Source organism: Argiope bruennichi, chromosome X2 (assembly GCF_947563725.1).
Source record: "Argiope bruennichi chromosome X2, qqArgBrue1.1, whole genome shotgun sequence".
Lineage (NCBI taxonomy): Eukaryota > Metazoa > Arthropoda > Arachnida > Araneae > Araneidae > Argiope > Argiope bruennichi.
In genome coordinates this window covers 97937766-97965397 of record NC_079163.1, presented here as the reverse complement: position 1 = coordinate 97965397, position 27632 = coordinate 97937766, and the positions used below count along the sequence as shown (strand labels likewise).

General features: G+C 29.7%; 1 protein-coding gene across 1 annotated transcript in view; it reads right to left on the bottom strand.

The window, feature by feature from the left end:
• Positions 1-15088: 15088 nt before the first annotated feature.
• LOC129959987 (activin receptor type-2A-like) overlaps positions 15089-27632 on the bottom strand; it is a 52989-nt gene continuing 40445 nt past the window's right edge. Inside the window, exons 8-10 of the mRNA XM_056072951.1 lie at positions 24990-25120; positions 22796-22943; positions 15089-22027 (exon numbers count right to left, since the gene is read on the bottom strand). Coding sequence (XP_055928926.1) covers positions 21930-22027; positions 22796-22943; positions 24990-25120 — 377 coding nt within the window. The 3' untranslated portion in view covers positions 15089-21929. The remainder of the gene's footprint in view (positions 22028-22795; positions 22944-24989; positions 25121-27632) is intronic.

The following is a 27632-nucleotide window of genomic DNA, read 5'->3' as shown; positions in this document are numbered from 1 at the left end:
CAGAAAAATTAATACATATGTACTGTTTTAATGCTGTAATGTATTATGTAATTACAAAAGCATAACTGTAAAACTGCACCTTTTTGAAAAAATCAGTCAAAAAAAAAAAAAAATCTTTGTGCGGCAGGCGCGGATAACCCGCCCGCGGATAATCGGGAGTCTACTGTAATAAGATGTCCCCGGATAAGGAAGAATGTTCTCGCTTTTCTGGAGATACAATAGAGTGGTTAGTTGGCCACATCTCGATGACGGATCATACTTCCTATTGGAGAAGTTAGAGCATGGGCCACATATGGCTCTTTTTAATTGACTTTAATTCCGTTATTAATAATTGCGGAGGACAGTCATTCAGATGCAGAGGATGAACAATTGCCAAAGGGGAATAATTTCATTTGGTTATCAAAACCTTACAAAAAATGGAACAATTTGATATATAAAAAAATGTCATTGGAGTTATCTTATCCAATGGACTAAACAGATTCCAGCCCAAGGTTGTCTAAAAATTTACTGTACTGAATTTCATTAAATGTTATTTTCACTAGTAAAAATTATAGGTATTACTCAGAAATTAGTAGTCCTGCATGTTCCTCAGTTATTTTACTAATTAAACTAATTTTCGTTGGGTCAAAGGTACATAAATCCTTCGTTATAATTTTAATGGGGTGCCAAATATTTTACCCAGGGCACTCAAATTTTTTAAGAGATACTGAAACGCAATTTTAATTTATATTTAATTGATGAAGTATAATCCAAATTCCAAGAAAATTATTCACGAATTAAAAGTACAACTGATAATACGAATTTCTTTCATTTGATAATATGTACGAAAATTGGAATAAATTGATTTGATATACTGGAAATTGGAATTTCATATTATTACTGAAATTCGTCTGGTGATAGTAGCATGCAAGGTCCAACAGGCTCGGTGACAGGTAGCGACGTTTTATTCCAAATAAAAACACGAAACACAGGTAGAAAAACATAGCTGAAGCTTGCACAAAGACAGCATGTGCAATAATCAGCAACACACAAACAGTCAAGCAGCAAAATTTATAAAACCACCGCTAAAGCATATTAGCGCTCAAAGTGCGGTTAGAGAACTCACTCTGCGATAAACACTCAAAAGAAAGAGCTCACTAAACTGACTCGTTTTAGTTCTCTCACATTTATATAGGCTTTCTGACAGAGAACAGAATTTTCTAGAAGAATTACGGATATCGCGTCGCAATAGAATTATCGCCTAAATTGCTGCATTTTCTGGAACCTTTATTTTTGTCATCAAAGTCGACGTCGGAGGTCATTCATCTGGAACCCATGAAGAATACGAGGCAATGTTACAGATTTATTATAATATCTTTTTTAAACAAATAATCAAATTCCGTACACTTTTCTCTGTAACAACTCTGAATACAGAAATTTCATGCTACTAAGTAATAATGACTCTATCTCACACAACCTATAAAGTGAGCTAGAGCTCAGTAATCATTTCAAAAATTTTAGATTAACAACAAGAAACAAATATATTTACTAAGTTTTATCAAAATTACTCCAGCAGTTCAGGATAAACATTCTTTCATATCTTAGTGGTAATTGTCATCATGAAATGTCACCATTTTAATTTGATAAGAAAAATGAAAATCAAAGTTTATACCAATCTATCCATTTGTTACATATAAAGAAACTATTTACCCCACCCACCCATAAAAGAGTGGGGTGTGCATGCATGTGGAGCATTAGCGGTCGATCAATTATTCGAAGGTGATGTTGGAACACGCATACAAGTTGATTTTTTTGTTTGTGTGTGTGCATGTGTTTGCACGTTAATTCCTTGAGATCTTGACAATCCAACGGTTGGAAAAAGAAAATAATTACACAATTTGTCTTAATATTTAACGCGATCTTTATGCAGGTTAAAAATATTTTCATTTAAATTTTGCCATTCACATTCAAGCCAATCAACAGCCACCTCGAGCGAGAGTCACCCCATTGAATGGTGGATCCTCCTTGAGGCGGCCATAGAGATGATTCAAAAACATCTAAAACTGTGGTATCCAAATCTTCATAATTCAGGTCAGTTTAAATCGCAGAATTCCTTTTGATTAAAATGTTATCATAAACTGACTACTCCGACCCGCCGAAAGTGGATCGGAGTAGTCATTTGTGATAAACGTTAGTGTGCGAAAAATCTTTTCTTTTAGAATATAACTGATAAAACTGGGAAGGGGGGACTACCTGAAAATCCAAAATTCATGATCTTTTTTGCAATACATTTAGTGACTCAAACAATATAAAAAATTATTCTTTATGTCATTTGAAGCATTTTTCTACTTACAAGGCATATCTCTATCTCTAATACGTTAGAAATTGGCTATCGGGCCCTTATTAGATTGGATATCTTATATAACTACAAATTTTCGGTGAAAATTTCTGATTTTTTTTTTTTTTTTTTTTTTTTTGAAAAAGTGCATTTAGTAAATAATTAATGAACACAATAAATGCACGTAACTCGAAAAATGTTTTCACGCCAGACTAGAAACCAAGATAAGAATAAACGGAACTGAACTATTCAGTTTATTTGAACATATGATAACAGATAAGAGAAATTTTTATTTATTATTTAGAATCTTCGATTAATAATCGTTTTTAATAACGAATATCAAACTTATCCTTTAGAAGGCGGGTTTCAAAACATCAGCGTGATATTTCATTTGTAAGAATTGCAGAACTTTAATTGAACATATTATAAAAGTGTGTTGGAGAGTCAAATTTAAAAATTTGTAGAATTCGTTTCCATTTAAAACAATATTAATTTCATTTACAAAATTTTGCGTGATACAGAAAAAAACTAAGTATTTCTTCACAATTGAATCAAATTAAAAGATATTGATTCTTAAACTTTACCGAAAACTTATAGTCTCCCTATATTTATATTTTACTTTATAGATGGCGTATTAAGAAACTTCGTTTGTAATAGAGCGATCGTTTGAAATTAATATCAATATGTGGTGCAACGAAGAAGCAGAAAAACATTTTATTATTGAACTTAGAAGTTGTGTAACAACTCAATTCTACCTTGTTTATTGGCTTATATTCTAAAGATTTGAAATTTGTATTAGCGCTACCTCTATTAATCTACGATCGTTATATTTAACTGTTTTAAATGTAAATATTAAATGTTTATGTCGTCTTACTTTGGATTGAATTACTTTAGCAAAAACACACCAAATGTATGACAGCACGACTTCTTCAGTTTCGCTTTAGTCATATCATATCTGGTCACCTGGGACTTTGAACTGAAGTCTTAAAAACTCAACCGTTCGCAATATGGATGTCAAGAATTTTGTACAAGTGATCAGAAATTAAGGTACGTTCGTTAAAGTAATTTAAAATGTCTATAATGGAAGAAAAATCACCTGCTTTAAATCTCAATATTCCAAATGATTGCAACTAAGCCGCGAAATTTTTGGCGAAACAAGCCAAAACTGTGGTTTTTGCAGCTTGAAGCACAGTTTGCAAACAGCGGTATTTCTCAAGATTCAACTAAATACAATATTGTCGTCGCTGCTTTAGACGAAATTGTTTTAGATTTTGTGGTTGATATTTTGTCCGATCCTCATACAGATAGTAAATATGAAACTTTAAAAACAGGTTAACTGATACCGAGGAATCGAGGTTAAAAAAAACTCTTCACTGATATGGACAAACGGCCTTCCGATCTCTTAAGGCAAATGAAAAGCTTGGCAGGAAATTCTATTTCGGATGAAGTTATTAAATCTTTGTGGCTACACAGGCTTCCACAGTAAGCCCAAGCTATTTTATCAATAAGCAAAGATACTATTGATAATATTGCAGAGATGGCCGATAAAATTATCGCGGTTTACAGCACTTCTGAAATAAGCCAAATAACGAAAGTTGGCTCATTGCCAAAATCAACTTCTTCAGCAGACCGGCATACATTAGAAGAATTACATGCAAATATAGCTGCATTAACGAAAAAATTTGAGGAATTCGAATCCTTCAAATCGAATTTCTTCAAATGGTATTGAACCATCAAAAGAAAGAATAAAAGTTATCGAAGATTTCAAGCGTCCTGAACCAGTCAAACAATTAAGAAGATTTTTGGGAATTATCAATTTTTATAGAAGATTTATTCCTCAAGCAGCTCAACATCAAGCAAGCTTGTACGATTATTTAAAAAGTAGCAAAAAGAATGATAATCGAATTCTCAAATGGACTGACGAAACTACAAAAGCCTTTACAACTTCAAAAGAGTTATTGAAATCTGCAACATATTTAGCTCACCCTGTACCATCTGCTAAACTTGCTCTCATGACAGATACCTCCGATGTAGCATTAGGTGGAGTTGTGCAACAATATGTAAATAATGATTGGCAACCACTTGGTTTCTTTTCCGTAAGACTGACACCAAAGCAAAGGAATTATAGCACTTATGATCGGGAACTGCTTGCTGCGTATTCATCCATTAAGCATTTTCGATACTTGCTAGAATGTCGTGAATTTACTTTATTCATGGATCACAAACCGCTCGTTTATGCGTTCCGTTAAAATTTGGAAAAGGCATCTCCACGTCAACGAAGGCATTTAGAATTCATTAGTCAGTTCAGTTTACAAATTCAACACATTTCTGGGAAAGACAATATTGTTGCTGATGCCTTATCTAGACTGGAGGAAATTAGAATTTCATCACAAATTGATTACGAATCCGTAACCAAAGATCAAGAAATAGATACGGAGTTAAAATAAATAATTACATCTCAAAACTCTTCATTGGAAATTGAAAAAAAATCCCAGTTTTTGGCTATAATTACAAATTATATTGTGATATTTCAACTAAAACTAAAAGACCATTTATTCCAGTCAACTTCAGGAAAATAGTGTGGCGAATTGAGATACCCGAGGATAGAACCTGGGACCTTGCGGTTCGCAGTCGAGTAAAATGACCACGATAAAAAAGCAACTGCTCGTGTAGCGTAGCAGTTAACTGGCTTATAAGCTATTCACTACAGACTACAGACTCTTCCCTCCAGTGAGTCGGAGGTGAGACGAACGAGTCTAATGTGCCTATATCCATTTGAGTAGCGCCAAGCGTTATGGGGAGCGTGGTTGCTGATGCTTTTGCTGCTTCAAGTGAATCTGACGACTTTTGGGTTGCTGCGTCAAGTGAGTCTGCCGACTTTGGGTTGCACACACAGATAAGCTATTCACTACAATAGTATTCCATAGTGTTCACGATTTATCACATCCCAGAATTAAAGCAACTGTAAGATTAGCTTCATTGAAATTTGTTTAGCCATCCATCAACAAGGATATTAGCAAATGGACAAAAAGTTGTTTAAAATGCCAAAAATCCAAAATAACTAAACATGTCCATACTCCATTACAAAGTTATCGTACAGTAAGCCAACGATTTCAGAAAATTAACCCAGATCTTAATTGGTCCTTTGTAAACATCGGAAGGATTTCGGTATTGTCTTACAATAATTGACCGCTACACACGATGGGCAGAGGCTATTCCTTTACCTGACATCCAAGCAGAAACTGTAGCTGATGCTTTATTGAAAAATTGGTTCGCCCGTTATGGCATTCTAACTGTAATTACAACAGACCAAGGTACTCAATTTGAATCTCAACTGTTCGAAGAATTTTCAAAATTTTTTGGTTTTAAAAGAAATAGAACAACCGCATATCACCCACAAGTTGATGGTTGTATCGAACGTTGGCACCGTACACTGAAAGCAGTATTATGTTCCCTGAGAACCAAAGCTGGACAAAATCACTTCCAATTATTCTACTTGGTTTACGCACAGTGTGGCGTGAAGATATTCAAGCCACGCCAGCTGAACTCTGTATGGTGAAAATATAGAACTACCATGCGATTTTCTTCAGAATTCAAGCTTTCAACCACAATCTGAATTTATCCAGAATTTAAAAAGCACTATAGAAAACTTAAAACCCTTTCCCTTTCATAATCATTCAAGCCAAAAAACATTTGTTTTAAAGAATTAAAAACTTGTTCACATGTATTTGTCTGTACTGATAGTTCTCGTCGTAGTTTCCAACAACCTTATCACGGACCATACAAAGTTGAAAGGAAAACAGATAAAGATTTCACTTTAAAAATAAATCAAAAAGAAGTCAACTTTTCTGTAGACAGAATAAAGCCCTATTTTTCGGAAATCCTTCAGAATTTGATTTGATTTCAAAAATTCCAGCAACTGTTAAAAAGAATTCAGTAGCTGTATCACACACTGCAAATTCAGAAACTCCGACCAAGAAAGTCACCAGCGACAAAAGAGAGATTTACTGCTCCAAAACTAGTGACAAGATCTGGACGTCAAGTCCACATTCCATCTCGTTACAAGTGACGTTTCTTCATCGTTCGAGTTGCTCACTAAGGGGGGGGGGGAAGTACTGTGGCGCAACGAAGAAGCAGAAAAACATTTTATTATTGAACTTAGAAGTTGTGTAACAACTCAATTCTACCTTGTTTATTGGCTTATATTCTAAAGATTTGAAATTTGTATTAGCGCTACCTCTATTAATCTACGATCGTTATATTTAAACGCTTTAAATGTAAATTAAATATAAATATTAAATGTTTATATCGTTGTGGTGAACCTTATAAGCCAGCTAACAGCTACGAAACAAGGGCAATTGCTTTTGTATTGTGGTCTTGTTACTCGGCTGTGAGCCGCAAGGTCCCAGGTTCTATCCTCGCTCATCACAATCCGCTACATCGTCTTGCTTTGGATTGAATTACTTTAACAAGAACACACCAAATGTATGACAGCATGATTTCTTCAGTTTCGCTTTAGTCATACCATAAATAGAAGAAGAATTACTTAAAAATAATTATGTCTTTGGTAAAAGAATATTTATAAGGGGAGATGACATTAGGCAGATGTAAAATTTTATATATGATTTCAAAATTTATTTTATTAGACAGTGATGGACTAAAGTTGGAAGATATTTAATTAATAAGATTAATTGATTTGAATATCAAATATAAATTCGATATACGCCAGAGGATTAAAGAAAAGCATAAACTAAATTTCATTCTTATTAATATTTAATAATAACAAAAGATGAGACGCAAAAGTCCAACCACATCTTCATAGTGCTTCTAGGGGAATCGATTTAAAAAGTCAGATTGCTGATATTGCTCTCTTATTTTATGTTAAAGTAAAACGTATTTTTGTTCATAAAAATCTATTCAAAAGATTTTATGAAAAAATACAGATGTATCCAAATGATGCAGAAAATGCACATTTCTCATTTTCATCATTTTGAACTATTGATTATAATTAAATTACAACATAAACAGTTAACTGGATTTAAAATAAAGTTTTTAATTCCTAGATTTGTGACAAATGAAGTATACGAAAAAGGATATGTACAATGCTTCTTGCATCCATTGATTAATCAACTTCACACATTCAACACTTCTAAGTCCTGACAATTAGAGTTATCTAAACAATGATTAAATAGTTTTTTTTTGTTTTGTTTAAGTATTAAATTTTTTTGTCAATTATTTCTCTTGCACTTACTCTCTATAATTTGAGCGATTTAGCCGATTTTTTTTATCTTTAATTCTTAAATAATATAGTACAGTTTATAAGTTGTTATAGTTGTAAAGTCATAGGCCAAAAGAAAAAAAAAAGAGCAAATTTATTACTTTGTGTGCTTATTGATTGTGACTATAATTAAAAATACAAGGCATGGCAGTGACTGTTCTAGAATTTGGAAACTATTTTTAATGGGCAAATAAAGCAGATTCATTATGATTACACTTCACTTTTTAAATACTACAAAATGAATTCGTGGGCATAGTAAAAAGTTAATAAAATTAATTTTTAATAGAGCGCCATAGAGCAAAAGTGTCAATTAATAAAATATTTTTCTTACACTCATATTTCAGGCTTTTATCTGCAAACTTTACAAATATTAAAAGGAAAACTTTCTGACTTCGTCCATTTTTTATACCTCTGAGTGGTGTTTGAACGAGTCTTTCGTTGTATCTTTCAAGAATATACTTATATCACAACAAATTACTAAAAAGGCATGCCCAGAAAATAATAATAAATTTATCAACTCTCATTAAATTTTAAAAAATGTTCAAGAAATATTTTAAAGTGTTTTAAAAATTTGTTCAAATTGATATCTATACAATTTCGATACGACTCGATTACCTCTTCAAAGTCACATTATTCAAATAATAGAATTATGAGGAAAAAGAGGGGGGGGGCCACCAGCCTTATTTTACTATTGATCATCCTAAGTGAAATTTAAAAATACTATTTTAAAGATAGTAATGAATACTAAAAGATGATGTGCCAAAATTTTTAATGGGAATTGTTTACATATTTAAAGTTGTGAAAACTTCGAAATTTTCTATGTCAATGCCATATTTGATGTCATGGATAAATTTCCCAAAGAAAAATTAACCGAAGAACGCATTTTGGTTAATATACCATGATCACAACAGGAGATATTTGACATTTCCTGTTAAGGCTTAGTTTCCATATTTAGATATTCTCTGGACGTCAGTAATAGTATTTTTTTTTTTGTGACACTTTAAAAAGCATCTGTAAAGTAACATATATATATATATGAGAATAATTATTTCATCGGAGGTCTTTAACTTTTTGTTTACCGAATTATTTTGCCATCAATTTTTCAATCAAAATATCTTAACTAATTTCATTAATAATTAAATGTTTTTAATTTCTACTTTTAGCTTATATTATTTGTTATTTGAAGATAAAAGCCAGATTTAAATGGTACTTTAAAGTGCCGTCAGTAAATAAAGGGTTAAGAAGTAACCAGCTTAATAATCAAAAAATTATATTAGAAGCTACCTGCTTAAATACAACAAATATATTTTAATTTAATTGGCAAAGAAAAAATTTAGCATTTATAAACCAATTATATTAAATGGAGTAATATGATCAATAAAAAAGAATTACATATCCTAATAATATATCTAAATGTAAATAAATACAATTTTAATTTTTGAATTCATTACGAGTTTGATTATGTTTTCAAAAGGATAAGAACAGCTCTTTAATTAGTAAAAAATTGAAAGTTATTGTTTTTCAGTTTCATTTGATCCGCTTCTGTTTTCATTTAAATATTTCATGAAATTTGAGATTTGTGTAAGAAATATTGAGCACTTAAACCAAAAGCAATTAATCAAACACAAATGTCCTCTTCTTATTACAAAATATGGAGTTTGGTATGCATTAAGAGAAATAATTCGTCAGAATGCTTGTAAAAATAAATATTTTAATCCAACTATGCATTTATTAGAAAATAATATCACATTTTTCATTAATTTCTTATATCCTATTAGTGACCTTATATAAGCAGATAAGTAAAAATTCCAGCTTGCCATAGGGACAGAGGCAATCTTCCTAGCGATTGTTAATAAAATATCGTGGCAATGGAAATGATATTTTTTCTCTTTAATTTTTTATTTTTTGCCTCTGACAAAAAAATTTTAATATATATTCTTACATTACAACAATGTGGAAAATGATATTTTTTCCAATTAATGCATGATATGAAGCATTTAAATGCCAAATAAAAAGTTGTCAACATTTTGAAATCTGTGAATGCGCTCCTAAATGCATCGATTTAAGGACAATACAAAAAAAATTATGCCTAAAAACTATTCCTAAAGATCAGTTAAAGTGTTGCATGTCTCCATAAAATGGACTTGTCTTTCAATTTATAAACAAATAGAAGTGCATTACCGTTTGAAATTTTTTAAGCTCTCATTTTGAGAATTAAAAATTATTTTTAATGATAAATATGTGCGCAAAATGTGCACAACACCTTATATTTTCATAACAAAAAGAGTTAAGGACAATACGATATTAGTTTTTAACCCGTTTAGTGCCAAACGACGATATATCGTTGCGCATGCGTTGGTATCTTATTATACACATCACGAGATATCTGTATCTCAAAATAACTTTATAAAATGCTAAAATGGTTCAAATTCATGCAGCAGAATTGGAAAAAATGTTTAATAGATTTAACTTTTTGTTATATCTTATGCTGATTAGTGCAAAAGCCTGTATATGTTAGAGTGATAAGGTAGAAACGTGACACGGATGGTTTCTTGAGACCGTAATCGCAATCTTTACGTTTGTTAATTATAGTTATCAGACAGCTCAAGTGACACGTGTGCATCGACACAGTGAGATTAAAATCTTTCTGTCAGTCTTTGCTGTCCCTTCTAAAAAGCAACAGTGCTCAAAAACCGTCAACATTTTGATAAAAATACCATTTGAAAATTTCATACCATCAGAAAATTTTGTCAGTTTTTGTGCTACCTTTTTTACAAAAACTACATCCTGTTACGGTCATGGATGAAGCAGAATTAGTTCGAATTGTTGACCAGTTATTTGCACCAAGCCGTCGGTGTGCTCACAGAAGTGACGACAGTGAGTCTAGCAAAGAAGTATCGCAAGATGATGATAACGAGAGTGATAGACAGGGCCGGCCATCTGGTGTGTGTGTGCGGCGGCTGCTATGCACCGGGGCCCCGCGATTGAGGGACCCCCCCCACCATGATTAAAAATTAAAATAGTGTTCTGAACAATAATAGAGCTACACATACTGAAATTATACAAGTTTGCTTCCACGTGGCTGGCTGAGCGTTGACTGACGCCATTATTAGGCAACAATTAGAGTGATACCTATAAAAAGGGGGGAAAGTTTCCTTTATGAATGAGGAAACCCCCTTCAGACATATTAAGACAGAGCGGAGCGACTTCTGGGCGAAACGGTGCCCAGAAGTCGACGCTGAGGCTGGGTTCAAATGGACAAGTAAATCAACAGCTATATATATTTTTTTTCTTCATCAAATGTAATATTTTTATGTGTACATCTGTGTATGTTTGTTTATATTAAGTTGTTCAAACAAAAAGTAAAACGAAGATAAATTATACGATCAACTCCTAGCAAAGCACACTACATTACTTCTTCACTGGCCACTACCGGAATGAAAAAAATAAATGAAGTTTAAATGGAGCAGTCGACAGATTTGAAAATATAAAAAGTTTACAGTATATATTATAGTCTAGTGCAAGTGTGCAAAATATTATTAATATACGGTAAGTAGATTTATAGTCACTTACTTCACTAATAGGTAATAGAATATAGTATAGCATATAATAATTTGATAATTCATTCTATAAATTGCGTAATACTGTTAGATATAACCACGTCCATGCCAAGGAAATTTTCCTCTGGTTGTCCAAAAAAAAAAAAAAAAAAAAAAAATTACCAGGGGAAAAAAAAAAAAAAAGAGAGAGAAGCTAAACTCCAAAAAATTACAAGTAGACCTGTTTTCTTGGCTGCGAAGTAATTCTGACAAAGAAATTGCTTCGACTTCAGAAGTTACAATTCGAACTTCAACTGGGGAAGAAAGTTCTGCGCAAACTACAGACTTGCAATAAAAATGTTGAAACGATGAAATTTGTTGAAAAATCTTGTGTTGATACAAATATGACGGAATCAGAAAATAATGAAGAAAATGTCAATAATAAATATGATCGAGAGAGTATAAATGATCCTGGTTTATGGCCTAGTATTATAATTGATAAATTTAGAATGTTTTGTGTTAAAATCGGACCTGTAGAACACAAAGGAGTTTTTGCTAAAAATGCTGAAGGTAAATCATTCTCCAACACTTTAAAAAATACCAAATGGTGAAACCCAACTTCGTAGATGGTTAATTTATTCAAAAACGCAAGACTCCGTAATTTTTTTTTTTTTTTTTGCATATTGTTTTCCGAAAGAAGAGGAAATGACCAAACTACACGATTTATATATGGCTATAACTGGAGAAAGCTGTCAACTGTAATCCAAGATCGTGAGCGTTCTAGTTGTCATTTTAATTCATCTATTGTTTGGGAAAAATTACTAAAATGAATAAATTTTTGTTCGACTACTGATAAAACAAATCAGTTTAATATAAGTAAGGAAACGGCACGAGTTAAATTACCATTTCAAAGAGTTGTAGATGCGATTCTATTTTTAGCGTATAGTAATCTTCCACTTCGAGGAACCCACGAAATAATAGGAACGTCTAATAATGGAAACTTTTTAAGTTTAATCGAATTATTAAGTAAATACGACCCTGTGCTAATGGATCATATAAGCAAAATAATAAATTTGAAAAAAAAAATTGTGCATCAGTTAGCACATAGGTCATAAGAACAACTTATTTCTGCGTTAGGAAATGAAGTCCTAAAACAAAATTAAACACGATATAAAAGCAACCATAGTATCCATACCATAGTAAAAGCAAGTATACCATAGTACTATAGTATCCAAATGTATTGTACTCCTGGTATTTCTCAAAAGGAACTTCAATCATTATATGGTATGTAAATATTGAAGAGAAAAGGTTAACTATAAATGAGTTATTTATAGTTTTTTTTTTTTTTTTTTTTTTTTTTTTTTTAAGGAGGTGACGTGATTGGAGAAGGACTAGCAAAAACTATTGGAAAGAATAAGTGAGCTTGATTTAGATATGAATTGTAGAGAGCAAGCATACGATAACGGTATCAACATGAAAGGGAAATAAAATATAAAGGTGTACACTCAAGAATATTTTCTCTAAACACGCATGCAATTTATGTGCTTTGCTTATCACACTCCTTTAATTTAATTTGTGATGCCGCTTCCAGCAGTGTATATTGTAAAATTTGTGGGGGATATTGCAACGTTTATATTGCTTATTTTCTGCATCCACAAAAAGATGGGAAATTCAACTAAAGCATTTAAACATTACTCTTAAACCATTATGTGACACTCGTTGGAAAGCCAAAATAGATTCGGTTAAAGCAGTGTAGAAGTTTGTTGGATGCAATACAAGAAATGTCATTTATGTTTAATAGTATGGTTTGCAATATTGTCCAAAATTAACACTATCAATAAACTATTTCAAGCAAAAACAACTGTTCCTGATGCGGCTTTTAATTTAATCAATAAAATTAAAATTCAAAATTTAAGAACTAAATTTGACACATTTTTAAGTGAAACAAAAGTGCTAGCCTGTAATTTGAACATTTCAGAATATTTTCCTGAAAAACGATTTCGAAAAAGGAAAAGATTATATTCCGAATCAGCAGAAGACGAAGTTATGATAAACCCGATAGAGGAAGATACTGTTATTGTACAACTAGAAGATAGATGCAAAAGTATACTAAATATTATTTCTGATTTCAGATTAATTACTGATATAAAAACTTTAGAAAAACATGAATTAGAGAAATGCTATAAAAACTTTGTAAAAAAAATCTTATAACAAATATATATAATACATTACATAAAACAGTAGAATTTCAAAATCTTCCAAGAAGCTGAAATACATCATTTTTCAGAAAAGCTTAATATCTGGCACATACTTGCAAGCAAAGAATCCCCCCCCCCTTTTTAACTGCTTCGCTCCAGTTTTTAAATTTCATTTCTTTATTAACCACTTTGGTATGAACTTTTCTTTAAAAAAATTTTACGTTTGAAGCATATTTAATTTGATGATATGTGGATTTTTAAATAAAAGATTTGTTCACAAATAAGTTTTATTAAATTTATTATTATAAAGACGAATTAAATCAAATAAAATGTTTACTGTCGAAATTCTTAATTCAGGCAAAACAGTTATATGACGAATCTTAGCTGTTAAATGTACTCAAGCAGTTAAATCAAAGTTACAACTGATACCCAATTAAAGTGAACAATGGTATGCATGAATAGCAAATTTCTTTCTCAAGTCATGATGGAATTATCAAACATGACACGTTTATATAAAAAATGATGAAATAATGAAATGTGTCAAACACCAAGAAAAAAAAAGAATTGTTTACTTTATAACAAAATTCATAGACAAAGTACTTGAAATATTAAAAATATTGTAGAATTATAACACAGAAGAAAATTAATCGATCCCAAGAATAACAAAATTCGATTCCAAACACTTGGAAATCCGTAGAAATGTGTCCTGTCTGAATTTTGCAGAAAAAGATAAATAGTTGCTTAGGCCAGTTTTATCTACTGAGTAAATTTGAATTTCTAAAATGTTTCCACCTAAATTTGTATCAAACTCCATAAAATTTAGATTCAAACATATTTTTATGAATTTTGTATACAGAAGTATGAACATAGATAAGAGAAATATTTCAATAATTGACACATTTATACTGCAGGAGCCATGTAAAAATGTAAATTTTTTAATATCAATTTCCACACAAGTCAAAGCATTTTCATACAACTGCTTATCTCATTTAATGAAATTCTGTAACTGTAAATGCTTGACTGAGTGCAGTATTTGGGAGTAGGGGGATGCTTATTTCGCTTTTTGGTGAAGCTTGTATTTACTCAATGGAAAGAAGTAACTGCTAGGATGCCTTATTTCAAGGAGTATATTTTAATAATCACTAAGGAGAGCAAATATTTCTTTTTAAAAATGAGCAATAAAGCTAGTAATTTTTCAATATTGGCATCCCCTTCGTTGAAGATTCTTAGAATACTAAGTGTTCTGCTTCCAAAATTTTGCAGAAGAGGTTGTGAATAAAATCATCTCCTCACAAACATTACCCCAATGCAGTATTTCAAATATTATTATATTCACACTAAGGCAAACTATCATATGTATGGTAATTGAATCTATATTTGAGGGTGTGATTATTTTCTCTAGAAATAGCAACAGAATTAAAACTGAACGAACAAATTAATGTATCGGTGCAAACACAAAAATTATGAACTAATAACAGTTCATGATAAAACTTTTTTTAAAAAATTAAGCTTTAATCTAAAGATTTATTATAAAAAATTAAATGAATGCATTCATTTTACATGTTGTAAAATGTACTATATATTAAGTGGCATATTTTGTTTAACTAATGCCTAAGTATTTATATAATTTTATCGTAAAATTGGCATAAAATTTTAAATATTTCATTTTTAAAAAATGGAGTTTCTAGATCATTTCCAAAAAAACAATTAAAAAAAATACACTACATTAATGCTTTTATTGTATTAAACGCAACATGATGATCGAAACAAATATTTACATAAGAAAAGTTCTTGTAACTACAGCACAAAAATAGCATATTCAGTTGACTGCTAAAAAAATTCCTTATTATATGAGGATATAATTCTCAATGAGAGTAATGATTAATTAAAAATATACTGTTTTCAATATTCAGATAATAAAAAGGACTAGAATAAAGTTTAACATAAAATGATTCACATAAAACTATATAAAAATAATAAGTACAATACTTCTTTATACTTTCAAATTATAATAATTACTGAAATTACAAATATTTCATTTTCAGAAAGAAAGGCAGTAACAAAGTTACTTTTCAGGGGGGAAAAAATAAAATAAATCAAAGCACCGGATCAGGCCAATAATGTAAAAAATTTCATATTTTAATCTTTGACCAAATATAGAAAGAATTTTAAAAAATTATTATTCATATAAATTGTTTTTTAATGCCTTCTTCTTATCATATTGCAAACAGGAAAAACTATCAAAATCAAGCGGAAAACTTTTGTTTTAAAAATCTGATAAACAAAATTGTCATTACACAAAACCAAACACATCTAGCACAGCACAGATCACAAACATTAAAGACAAAAAAACATAAACAATGTCTAGTACATTAAGAGTGCCAAAGAAACGCTATAAACAGCTATAAGTGTTTACATAAAAACAATCTTAAAAATATACAAAGCTACAAGTTTTTCCAGGCCAGTATAATATACATTTGTAACACCTACATTCGTATCAAGCATGCACACGTACCTCACATGTATAATTACACACACACACACACACATTCATCCGACCACACATACAGGCATACATACACTGTAGTAACATGAGTCTCCATCTCAAAATACGAATATTTTTCTACTTGTTGGTCCTCCTGACAACTATGAGCTCTATGCTAAAATGTGGTACAAAACAAATATGTAAGTACATGACCAAAGATTCATATATCCAGATTTATCTATTTTAACTGTTTCAAAAATGCGTGCTTTATATTAATAACTTGTAAATATTTCTGTACAATGATGAAAATGTTGTATATTAACATGATAAAACAATATAACAAAATATTTATAAAACTTTCCTTAATTGCAAAATTAAGTAATATTGAATATAAAATAAAGTATACACAGAGTAGGCTTAAGACTAAAGGTTTATATTTTCTTACACGCCTATGCCTACGTATACAGTTAATATTATTGTGATCTAGATAATTAAATAATCCCCATAAATAGCATTTATTGATACTATATCTACAATCTTAGATAATTAAAAAATATGCAAACATCCCAAACAAAGGTGTAATGAGTGTTTAACTCACTATCACTTTAAAAATGCAGTGAACACAGCACCGGGGAAACATTCTATATAAGTTTAGAAAATCTACATAGAAAGTTTTTTTTGTTTGTAACAGAAATTACATATATAGATATATCTATATATATATAATACAATGCAGTGTTTTAAACAGGAAACCAAACTGGAATCGTAATTCTGATTTGCATGATTAAATGGCAATTTTTTATAAAATGACAAAAAATGGAAATATACTTTTTTAAATTATTTAAAAATAATATTCATGAGGAGAGGAGAGTTTCAACTTTTTCAGAACAACAAAGAGGCACTTCCAGATTTTATATTTATTTAATCATATTTTTAACATGAAACTCTACTCTCCTGATAGACAGGTACTGGTATTTGCTGAGTTGCCAAATGGAGCATAATGGAAGATGATCCAGTACTAATGATAAAACATATTGCAAACACGCATGTACTTGCTCGGTCAAAGATGAAGAAATATAAAATACTAACAAATTTGAAAATTATTGCTGAGATCATAGCATAATTTTGAGAATAAAATTAATAAATAAATAAATAAAACATAAAGCTTTCAAATTTAGAGAAATGGAACACTACTTTTACAAATTCGGCCCCATAAACTTAAAAATACTTAACAATAAATGTCAGAAACCTGAGGATACATTTATAAACACAGAAAAAAAAATCTTTAAGAGAACAATACAAAATAACATAGCCTGAGAGCAAAAATCACACACACACACACACATAATAAGGAATCTTGTTCACAAAGATACTTGATATAATGCTAATAACCAGTATTTCAAATATTCATGGTCCGTAATAATCCAATGTTTCAAAAAAATATATTAAGAACTAGAAGTCCTAAAATGAGCCAAACTCACATAAATCCTGAGAACTGAACAAACACCTACATATTTATACTAGATAAGGTCAGTTAATGATGGAATTGTTCAAGTGGAAATCAACAAAAATAAACTAGCTGAATGATTCCGAACTAATACCAACCCAATTACCGAAATTACAAATGCATCATACTGATAATGTAATTGTATTCATTACATTGAATAAAAGTAAAATTATTGGACAAGAAAGAGTAGAAACCACACAATCATCTGACCTTAAGTCATGCCTTGCAATTTTCCTCAGTGATAACTATAATTAAAGCTTCTTCTTCTTCTTTTTTTTGAAGATCATATTTAAAAAGAAAAAATACTCTTATCCATTATCTAAAACTTATAATAATCATACTGTTTTCAACAAAAGGGAATTCCAAGCTCATAATTTGTTTTATATGTCACGCCCATAATAATCATTTCACTGGAAAAGTCCAAAAATTCCACAATTTTCAATTTTTTATGAAACAGATAAACTTAAAAACAAAATTTTCCGAAACCTTCCTACAATGTTTGAAGTACAAATTCCGATGCCGTCAAACACAAGTTACCAACTTTTTACTTTGTTATAAGGAATGGCAAGAGTAAAACATCTCTTTTTATTCTTTCTTGAAGGAGGCAAGAAAAAAAGAACCCGTAGACAGAATACATAAGATAGAAGGAGTGACAGAAAAAAAAAAAAAAAATACTGATAAACCGCCACCGCAAAAGACAACATTTTCCTATTGTACTTTGAATTCGTTGTAAAGTTCACTTCCATAACTTCCTTCACTTCCAAAATGCTTTATAGAATTAAAAATAAATAACAGCATTTGTTATACAATATAGAAAGAGGGCAAAGAAGTAGTGTGGTAGATTATTACCAAATAAGTAGAACGAAATCAAAGACCAAACAGAATTTTTAAAAAGTTAAAAGGCAAAGGAATTTGTAAAAAACAAATAATAAAGTGGCACTTACTCGATAAAAAATTTAGAATATTTCGTTTCAATTACATAGTTAGAAAACTAATCTCCTCCTTTTTAATTAACAAAATGGAAAAATAAAAGTTGAACTGGATTAATGTATGTATATTCAAGTGTGCTTAGAATAGTAATCTTTGAAAAATTTAGAATAATTTCCATACGACAACCATCTCATATATTTGATCCTCAGATATTTATGTTAATGCAAATGCACCAAATTTCAAAACGCCCTCCCACAAAATTAAGAAACTGAACAAAGACATATTGAGAGGAAATTATCTTTACTTTCAGAGGAAGCAGTTTTGCACTGACAAAAAGATCGCAAAATGAGTAATCCTTCATATAATACACAGATATACTAGAATATTTAAATAAAACCATTTTTAATGATGTATCGATTATAGTTCAAGCAAAAATGAGTTCTTAAATTAAATTCACAATAAACGTCAAATTATCTAAAAAACATTAAGCCAACAAACATATTTACAATCAATCCACATTTTTACAAATTATAACTGAATATTTTGACATTACGAAATGAAAACAGTATATTCAATTTATTAATGATCAAATTACTATAAAATAAACAGAGCAAAATATGTGTTAGTATAAAAATGAATTTCTCTTTCGAGCCTTTTAATTAAAATTTTATAAACATTCCCAATATGAATAATGTAATCGCATAAAGGTATAATTTAATGAAATAGCCATTTGAAATATCATATGTGGAAAATGCACAATAAAATAAAACATCTAAAATAACACACAACACATTTTGTACATTCTTGTATTAGTCTCTTAATAAATGTCACATTTATGCTGACAACACTGAGGTTTGTATAAAATGCACAATAAATGAATTAATACCATAGGATAAATTGATGTATGATAATGATTGATAAATGATGTGAATAAAAATAACACCTTAATGTTACAATGATACAGAAAGTCTACTTGCAAAATTTTAAAAGTTAAATTACTGAAAAGAAATATTTTGGCTCACCAAAAATATTTTACGCACATGATAAAAAAAAAAGTGAAGTTTAATGTGAACTGATTAGCAAAATTTAAAATGCCAAAACTATCTACCTCTAGGTTTCATAGTGGTTCACCACTAAAGTCATGAATTAGTCGGACATTATCACATTGATTCATCCAAAACATACACAAGTTTAAGATGATCTTAAATAAGCACCAGTTCTTTGGGAGTAGGAGCAAATGCAGAGCTATAGCGTCCTACAATTTAGGTGCTATGGACATGCAACATTTAATTGTTCAACAAAATACTTCTTTCCCTCACAAATTGTTCATTAAAATAATAAAAAACTTATTTTCATTCGATTCATTTGATATGCAAATTTTTCCTCATAACAATTTATTTTTAATACAAATAAAAAAATTTTTCCTCAACAAATGCTTAACAAGAAAAAAAGTTTGATTATTTTTTATTACTTAGCTTCATTAAAAGTTATTTAGCAATCAGCAGCATAAAATAAAACAAATCATACTCAATATAGAGAGCAGTGAAAAAAGTGTTTACATTTTCAAAATACCGATTTAAAATCTCAATTGAATTTAAAATTCGGGGGGGGGATATCCGAAATAATTTTTTAGAATAAAATTATATACATAAATTTTATGATAATACATTTGGTTTTCACGCAGTTGTATACAAGAAAATAATTACAAGAAGTTGCAATGCAATTTCTTGTTTTAAAGACAATTTATATAAATGCTAATAGTATAACTGTAAATATGAATGTCCAACACCGCATAACTAATTGGTTTTGTTCTTTCCATTTTTAACATACGACCTAAAGAAGTAACTCAAGTATCTCAAAATAAAAAAATAATAAAAAATGAATGAATCAAGGACGCAAATTATAACATCAAATAGATAAACATGATTCAATTAAAACCCGCATCAATTGTTTAATAAATGAAATGTAAATCCGGCAGAAGGGGGAAGTCTTACCCTCTGACATCCGGTACACTCTTCACGATAAATCTTTCAAAATACCAGAACAGCTGAGGAATAAAATGTTTCTTTCCTCGTTATATCTTATCTTACTGCTAGTTATGTCGCGAAAAACCTTGAAAAGGAATTTGAAATCCTTCATAAAACGACAAGGAGGATGGCAGAAAGGTAATGTTAGCATGAAATAAGTGCTCTGTACCATTTAATACTCTTCTGGAAGGAAACAAAGACCACAATGGTTTGGCTGGATGGACAGCCACTCAAATTTTGATGAATCAGCACTTTGGCTGATGTGATATTTAGAGGATTAAAGTTTTTTTTTTTAAATTTTTTTTTATCTTTTCTTTTTCTTTTCAATAAACAACAGAAGACAATGAATTCCATACAATGGGCAATGTTGCAGTTAAGACTTATGAGTCCTTAAAAGCACTTGTTAGATCCGATGTGATGATACAAGCTAAAGACCTAAGATTGCAAATACTTATTAAAAATTTTTAATGACAGTAAACTGTCCTTTATGAAGGAAAAGGGTTTAATGCTATATATTACAATTTTAAATGGAACCCAACTTTTGGCACTTGCTGTCAGGCTTAACAATTGTCCTTTTATGTAGATCACCTTCATTAGTAATTCGGTAGTAGACAACATTTATTTTCTTGTACTTAAGACACATAATTCCACTACACCAATTTTCCTTTCAATTACTGTTCAGGTGCTTCAGGGGGAATTGGGGTCTTTCTCATTTAGAGTACATAAGAATGACATTGCAATCCCTGCCATTTCAAGATTCAGGTACTGGCAGCATCCCATGGAGGCTAAGTTAATAGGAACATTGACAAGAGCAACTAATAGTTGTAATCTCAAACTTCAACTCAACAATAGGAGCTTGGGTCAGCTCTATGCCAGACAAATATGACTGACTGAAGATACAATAAACATACAACAAAAATTATAAGATAATTTGTATTCGGATAACTGAGCAGAAAATGAAACTACAACTTAACATTGAAAATAATGACTCCATATCAAAACAGGATAACTAGATACATTAAACCAGCTTTAAATAGTAAAACTTAAGCACATAATTAAAGTATTTGTGCCTTAAATTTATAAATATCATAATAAAGTTCCATAAAATGGTACACAAGAATTTTCAAATTGACTGCAAAATTCAATAGAAAATGAGTGAAATTCATTTATAAGAAAAAACATAGATAAAACATTTTTTTGAATAATGAATAATAAAAAGGCAGACTTTTTCACAGACAATTTTAAAGCTGTACGTAACTGAGTATTAATAAATGTTATGACATATACTCTCTGTTAAAAATGAAAATCAAGTCTACAAAGTAAAAAATAATAATATAATCAAGCAACATTCTTTACTTCCCCCTGCACATGCTAGAATTATGAGAAGGCTACTGCATATCAAAGCAGAGCTTGACTTCGGTGATAAACTTGTACTACTGGATAGAAGGCACAAGGAAATCTTGTGAATTACAAGAAATATTTTGCAAAATTTTGTTTTCTTAGGACATTCAGCTAGTCAAACACCCAGCTGCTCCTTGCACAGTAAAACAAATCATTGCAGATACAACCATAATTCAATTCAGTTCAGATCAGTCAGTCAGTCAAATATTGTGGCACAAAGTATTTATGATATAAATACTTTCTCATCCTATATGCTAGATTCTTTAGGTAACAAAACTGGCTGAGACTTGGACATAGAAGCTGCATCTGGGCATAAATTTGAGGTAGCGGTAGAGCACGATATTTCTGAAAATAAAAATTATGCCAACAAATATAATTGTTCAGTAAAATTATTTATAAGCTAATAGTGATATTATATATAATATTATAACTAACTAATAGTAACATTATAATAAAATTATAAATACTTTTATAAAAATGTAATATTTTTTCAGTACAAATTATACAAAAAAAAAAACAATAAAAGAGACTTCATACAGTTGAAAAGTAAACTGATTATTTTCAAGTTTAAAAGATTGTATATGTCCACTAATCATAACAGATTCTATAAGCAACCAAATGCTTTTTATAAAAATAAATTGAAAAAAATTCAAGAACAAATTAGCTCAAAATCATTAAAGTAATTTTTCTGCAATTAAACACATTTACTGACAAAGCATATCTCTAACAATTTATTTATTTTTCCTGTCTTGCACAAACGATGAAGATAAAATTTCATGCATATGACAAAATGCATTTCAAAAATAACTACAACGGGCATAGATACAAATAAGGCACCTACAAGGCACCCTAAGGCAAATTTAAACCTACATGACATACACAGATTATTATTATTATTATTTTTTGATAATAGAAGCATAAAGAAAGCAAATATTTCTAATATTTTAGGTATTAAAAATAGGCGACTATACATTAAAAAAAAGTTTGAAGAATGTATGACAATAAAGTAAGAACTATTTAGGTGAAATAAACATTCCAGAAAACATTTAAGTTCTTACAGTTAAGTAGAAATATATTTCTTAAAATGCTTTAAAATATCCAAATGTAACTTACCTTTCACCATGCTCATTTGTGTTTCAGGGTAAGGAGGCTGGGTTTTATATAAGAAAGTTAGTCTTTCTTGAATGCAGCTAGCTGATAATCTAGCTTCAGCATCTTGATCCCAACATTCTTCAATTGTATCACACAGTGCACTGATTCCCTGTAAAGCGCAGAAGAAGAAAACTGAACACAACAGATAGAGTACTAAATAAAACTTTATTTTTATAAGAATGGCGGAATGGAAGAAAATGCGATTCTGACTGAGTTTTACTTCTTAAAATTTATAATTCCTGCATCAAAAATAAAATATTTTTAAAAAGAACAAGCATGGAATAAAGCAATAAAATATTTTATTTAAAGGCACAAGGGGAAAAAATAAATTACAATGTTACATGGAAGACTATACATAAATAATAAAAGATTAATGATGTGCTGTGAAGTCTTCAATAAAATACAGTTGTGATAAAAGGCAGTAACTCAGTTCATTTAAAACTAAGTTACTGCTAAGACCATTAGAGAGAAACAAGACAAAGCTTGGCTAGTAAGAATATCAAAACAAAAAGAGGGTGGAAAAGGACACTTTTTAACAACTCAGAAAGGAGGTTCTCCATTTTGGACGTTAAACTGAAACTAAAGAATTGCTTGCATAGCAGTCTTGGAAAGTAAAAAATGTTATGGCTATTAGAACCCAAAGGAAAAGTTAAGAAAATTTTTTAAAGTGAAAAGTGATTTTATTTCATGTTATATTTATATATAGCAACATTTCAATGGGGGCATCATGTTATTTTGATTTAATTAAAAAAAAAAGAAAAAAGAAATACCGAATTTTTTTGATTTTTAAGACAGGTTTTGAAGATTACAATCAAAGCTTACAAGATTTTGAATTTCGGGGAAAATTAGAATTAATCAGTCAAATTTACTTATTAAATATTAACTACCTTTGGCGATCTGATGGTTCACTGGGATTAATGAAAATTAAATTTTTGGGTTAAATATTTTTATGTAACTTGGTCTTAACGGCTTGTCCAGCAAGACGGTTTTAAAAAGCCTCTAATTTCGATAAATGTAATAATTATTCATATAATTTATTCAGATAATTTATTCATAAATGATAAATGTTTAGGATAATTTATTAATATCAGAATAAATTTAGCACACATTTTTTACTACCAATAAATTCTACATTTTGTTGGAGTGATGTATATAAATTAAGCATGTAATGGGGGGGGGGGAATTCATTTATAAAGGGGAAAAAAATAGTTGAACATTAAAATATAACAGAAATTAACAATTTAGATCTGGAAAACGTCAAATGATTTAATTTTTAAATAAAACAGTAATATATCTTCTTGTTCAATAAAATAAAATAGCTGAAAGTGTTAGAATTTTCTGTATATATTATATATATATTTATAAAAATGTAGTTTTGCAGAAATTTGGTCAAAAAGAAGAAATTTTTGGAATTATTTCCATTTATTCTATGCAAGAGGCATTTTGTGTACAAGGAAGAAAGAATAAAAGATGTGCCAATCTACATCTCAACACTAGAGGTAGAAAAAGAGAGAGAGAGAGAGAGAGAGAAATTTGTCCCTTCAGTGATTTTACTATGCGAATCTGGTAGGGATTTCTTCGCCATATGTCGATTAATGCAAGGGATCTTGAGTATCTTTTAAGAAGATGTGCAGGTATTAAGGATTTTTATTCTTTTGTTCCACGACGTAGGAATCACAGAATCAGCAATTTTGTTACACGCATGTTAGAAATAAATAAATAAGTGGTAATCGGATCAGGAAATCAGAGAAGGAAGTTAACAAGGGCTAATTTAAGATAAAAATTAAGAAATTAGGATTTAAATTAATAAATATCATTTATATATATAATGCAGCATTCATTTTACAATTTATTTAGAAATTTTAACTATTCATACTTTGTTCAGAAAACAAAATGTTTAAATCAAAAGGAAATGTGCCATTATACTACACTTACCATGACATTCATGCCATCAGCACACAATTGACCAATGGAAGTAATGGCTTATATAAGCCAAGGTTATGCACATATCTTTCCCAAAATTACTAATCTTGAAATAAACTGTATCTATTTTTAGTATACAAACATGATAAAACCTTGAATTTATTTCAAGTATTAGTATAAAAGGAGGGATATTTCATTAACTAATAGAAAATTAACAATTCCCATGACTTACAGGGTGTTTCCTCCATACTTCTTTGAACTGTGGTCTTATTTTCTTTTGAGATACAACTTCTTGCATATCTTCCAAAGTAGGATGCTGACCAACAGTATCTTCAAATGGCAACATATACTGATCTACTGGGCCTTAACAAACCAATGACACAATTTAGATGTAAAATAGCAAAATAAATTTTATAAAAATTCAACTAAAATCAGAAATAATGGTTAAGGTTATAAAGATGTAACACAGAAAAGCAGTTTCATGTGCTTATTATTCAAAGATTATGCAAAATATAATAAATTAATAATTTGTTATTTTAAAAGGTCACTAATAATTGGTAGAAATACAAAACCTTACGTGATGGTAATCTTTTCATGCATTTATTGTATAAACCATATAATTTTATTAAGACATTCAAAATATCGAGTTTAATTAATTAAACATTAAGCCAAAATGTAGTGCTTATGCACAGATTTCAATCAATTAAAAACTGAGAAAGTTTATGAAAAAGATTTACACCATCTGAAAAAAGTAAAAATTATTTTCCCAACAATATTACTATAAATTCTGTACAGTATTGACTGCTGGGGGGGGGGCATCGGTGACTGGCGGGTCCATATAAATTTGTAAGAAATTCAGCGTGGCAGTCAATGTGTAAAATTCAAAGAAATTCTTCAAAGTACCATGTATAACTCACAACAATATAAAGATCAAACTGCCTCTCCCCCTGAATTCCAAGATCATGAAATTTTGCACCCTCCTCCAAGTGCTGCCCAGAAAAAGGGCTTGTTGTTATCTTTCTAGCATCCAATCTTTCTTTATTAACTGATATCAGATATACTATAAGAATTTTCACAACAAGTACAAGTTGCATATGTCTTTTAAAATCTATTCATGCATTTGAAATGCATTCTATTCATGCATTCATTTGGTTTTCTTTCTTTAATATTTTATTTGCTTAATACTTTATTTGACAACAGAAGTCAATCTTATTAATCATAAGTTCTGAAAAAAAAATGACTTATTTGTTTCAACTATGTCATTTTAAAATCATTCTGTTGGATGGTTATAATTTAAAATTTTTAATAACAATTATATTTTTCATTATTTTAAACAATGTGAATGCCTTTATTTTATTAAATGACGAGAATTATAATATTTTAAGGGGGCAAACTGATCATTACCAAATTCTTTACAAGTATTGATATTAAGTACTTATTGCAAAATGCAGTCAATTGGAAGTGCATCAAAATCACAACATATATACATGAACGGAGTGTATTATAAGATGTTTATTAGTCACTAAAAATACTTTCTCTTCTCTAATTATTTGATTGATTGATTCACAACTAAAAATAAAGGCAAAATTAAATCAAATATTTTGCCCAAAATATTTCTATTTAGGGAATAAATAAAATAAGGCCAAAAAGAGAGTAAATATGAAATGATTGTCAATCTTTGATTCAGAAACACAAAGAATCTCCATACCCAATAATTTAGAGTTAGAGCTAAATTATCCTTTTCTCATGATATATGTATTGCTTTACCAGATACTTAAAACAATATTGCTCAATATTTCGATATCAAATATGATGGCTCTCAAAAAAATGTCAGTACACTTATGACTTTTAATGAAATGCTTCTCTACCATCCATCATTAAAAATTACTATTTCAGAACGAAAATTTTATAATATCTACATTTGTTTAACGAAACATCCTTAAATATTTTAAGAATATATAAAAACTTTTTATTTATAAATAGGCAATAAAAAAAACATAAAAGGCAGTTCATGAAAATCTTTGTATAATTTAAAGAAATCTATAAATATTAATAAATATTGTGATATTTTGGTCAATCAGTAATTAGTAGGCTTTTCTGCAGCATCCACAATGGCTTTTAAATGTCTGGGAACAGAATGCGCTTGTTTTATCATTATTATTTCCCCATCAAAGTTTCTAAATTCTTCCATTATTATAGTTTTTAATATGAATATTGTGACTTCGTACTTTTAATTTCCAGATCTCACCAAATATGTTTTATTCAGAAAATGAGGTGGTGATTACAGATTATGTGGACAATTACTGAAATATTAGAGGTGAACATTGAGAGTAGTGTGATTATGATCGTTAAGCTAATAAAAATATTTTGGGTTGATAATCATAAATTGTATTTAGAATATTTAAAGGGTACGATTCATTATTCCATCAATAAATACCAAATTACATAGCCCGAATACTGTCAGGCATCTTCCCACAATAACAGTTTATTGTTATAATTTTGCTCTTTAGATTAAGTTTCTTGGGTGGTGGGTACCCCCCCCCCCCGTTGTTATTTGTTTATTTTTCCTCATTTCTTTACATAATTATCATACAATACAGCCATCAGAACCAAAACTGTTTGATCTGTTTTCATCTGTAAATAAAACACCGATTTTAATACATTTCAGGCTTGTTTATAATTGATTTTGTGAGAAAAAGCGTAAGCTTTTGATTTTTTCCACTTTCGTCCCTTCTTTGATCTAGACATCCATGTAATCCAACTGATCTGAGCACTTCAAATAGTTTTAGGTGAAAACAGAAAACATCTTGTTAAACTTTGTAGAAATCTTTAGATCACTGAAATGTAAATTCTTAAAAAAAAAAAAAAAAAAAAA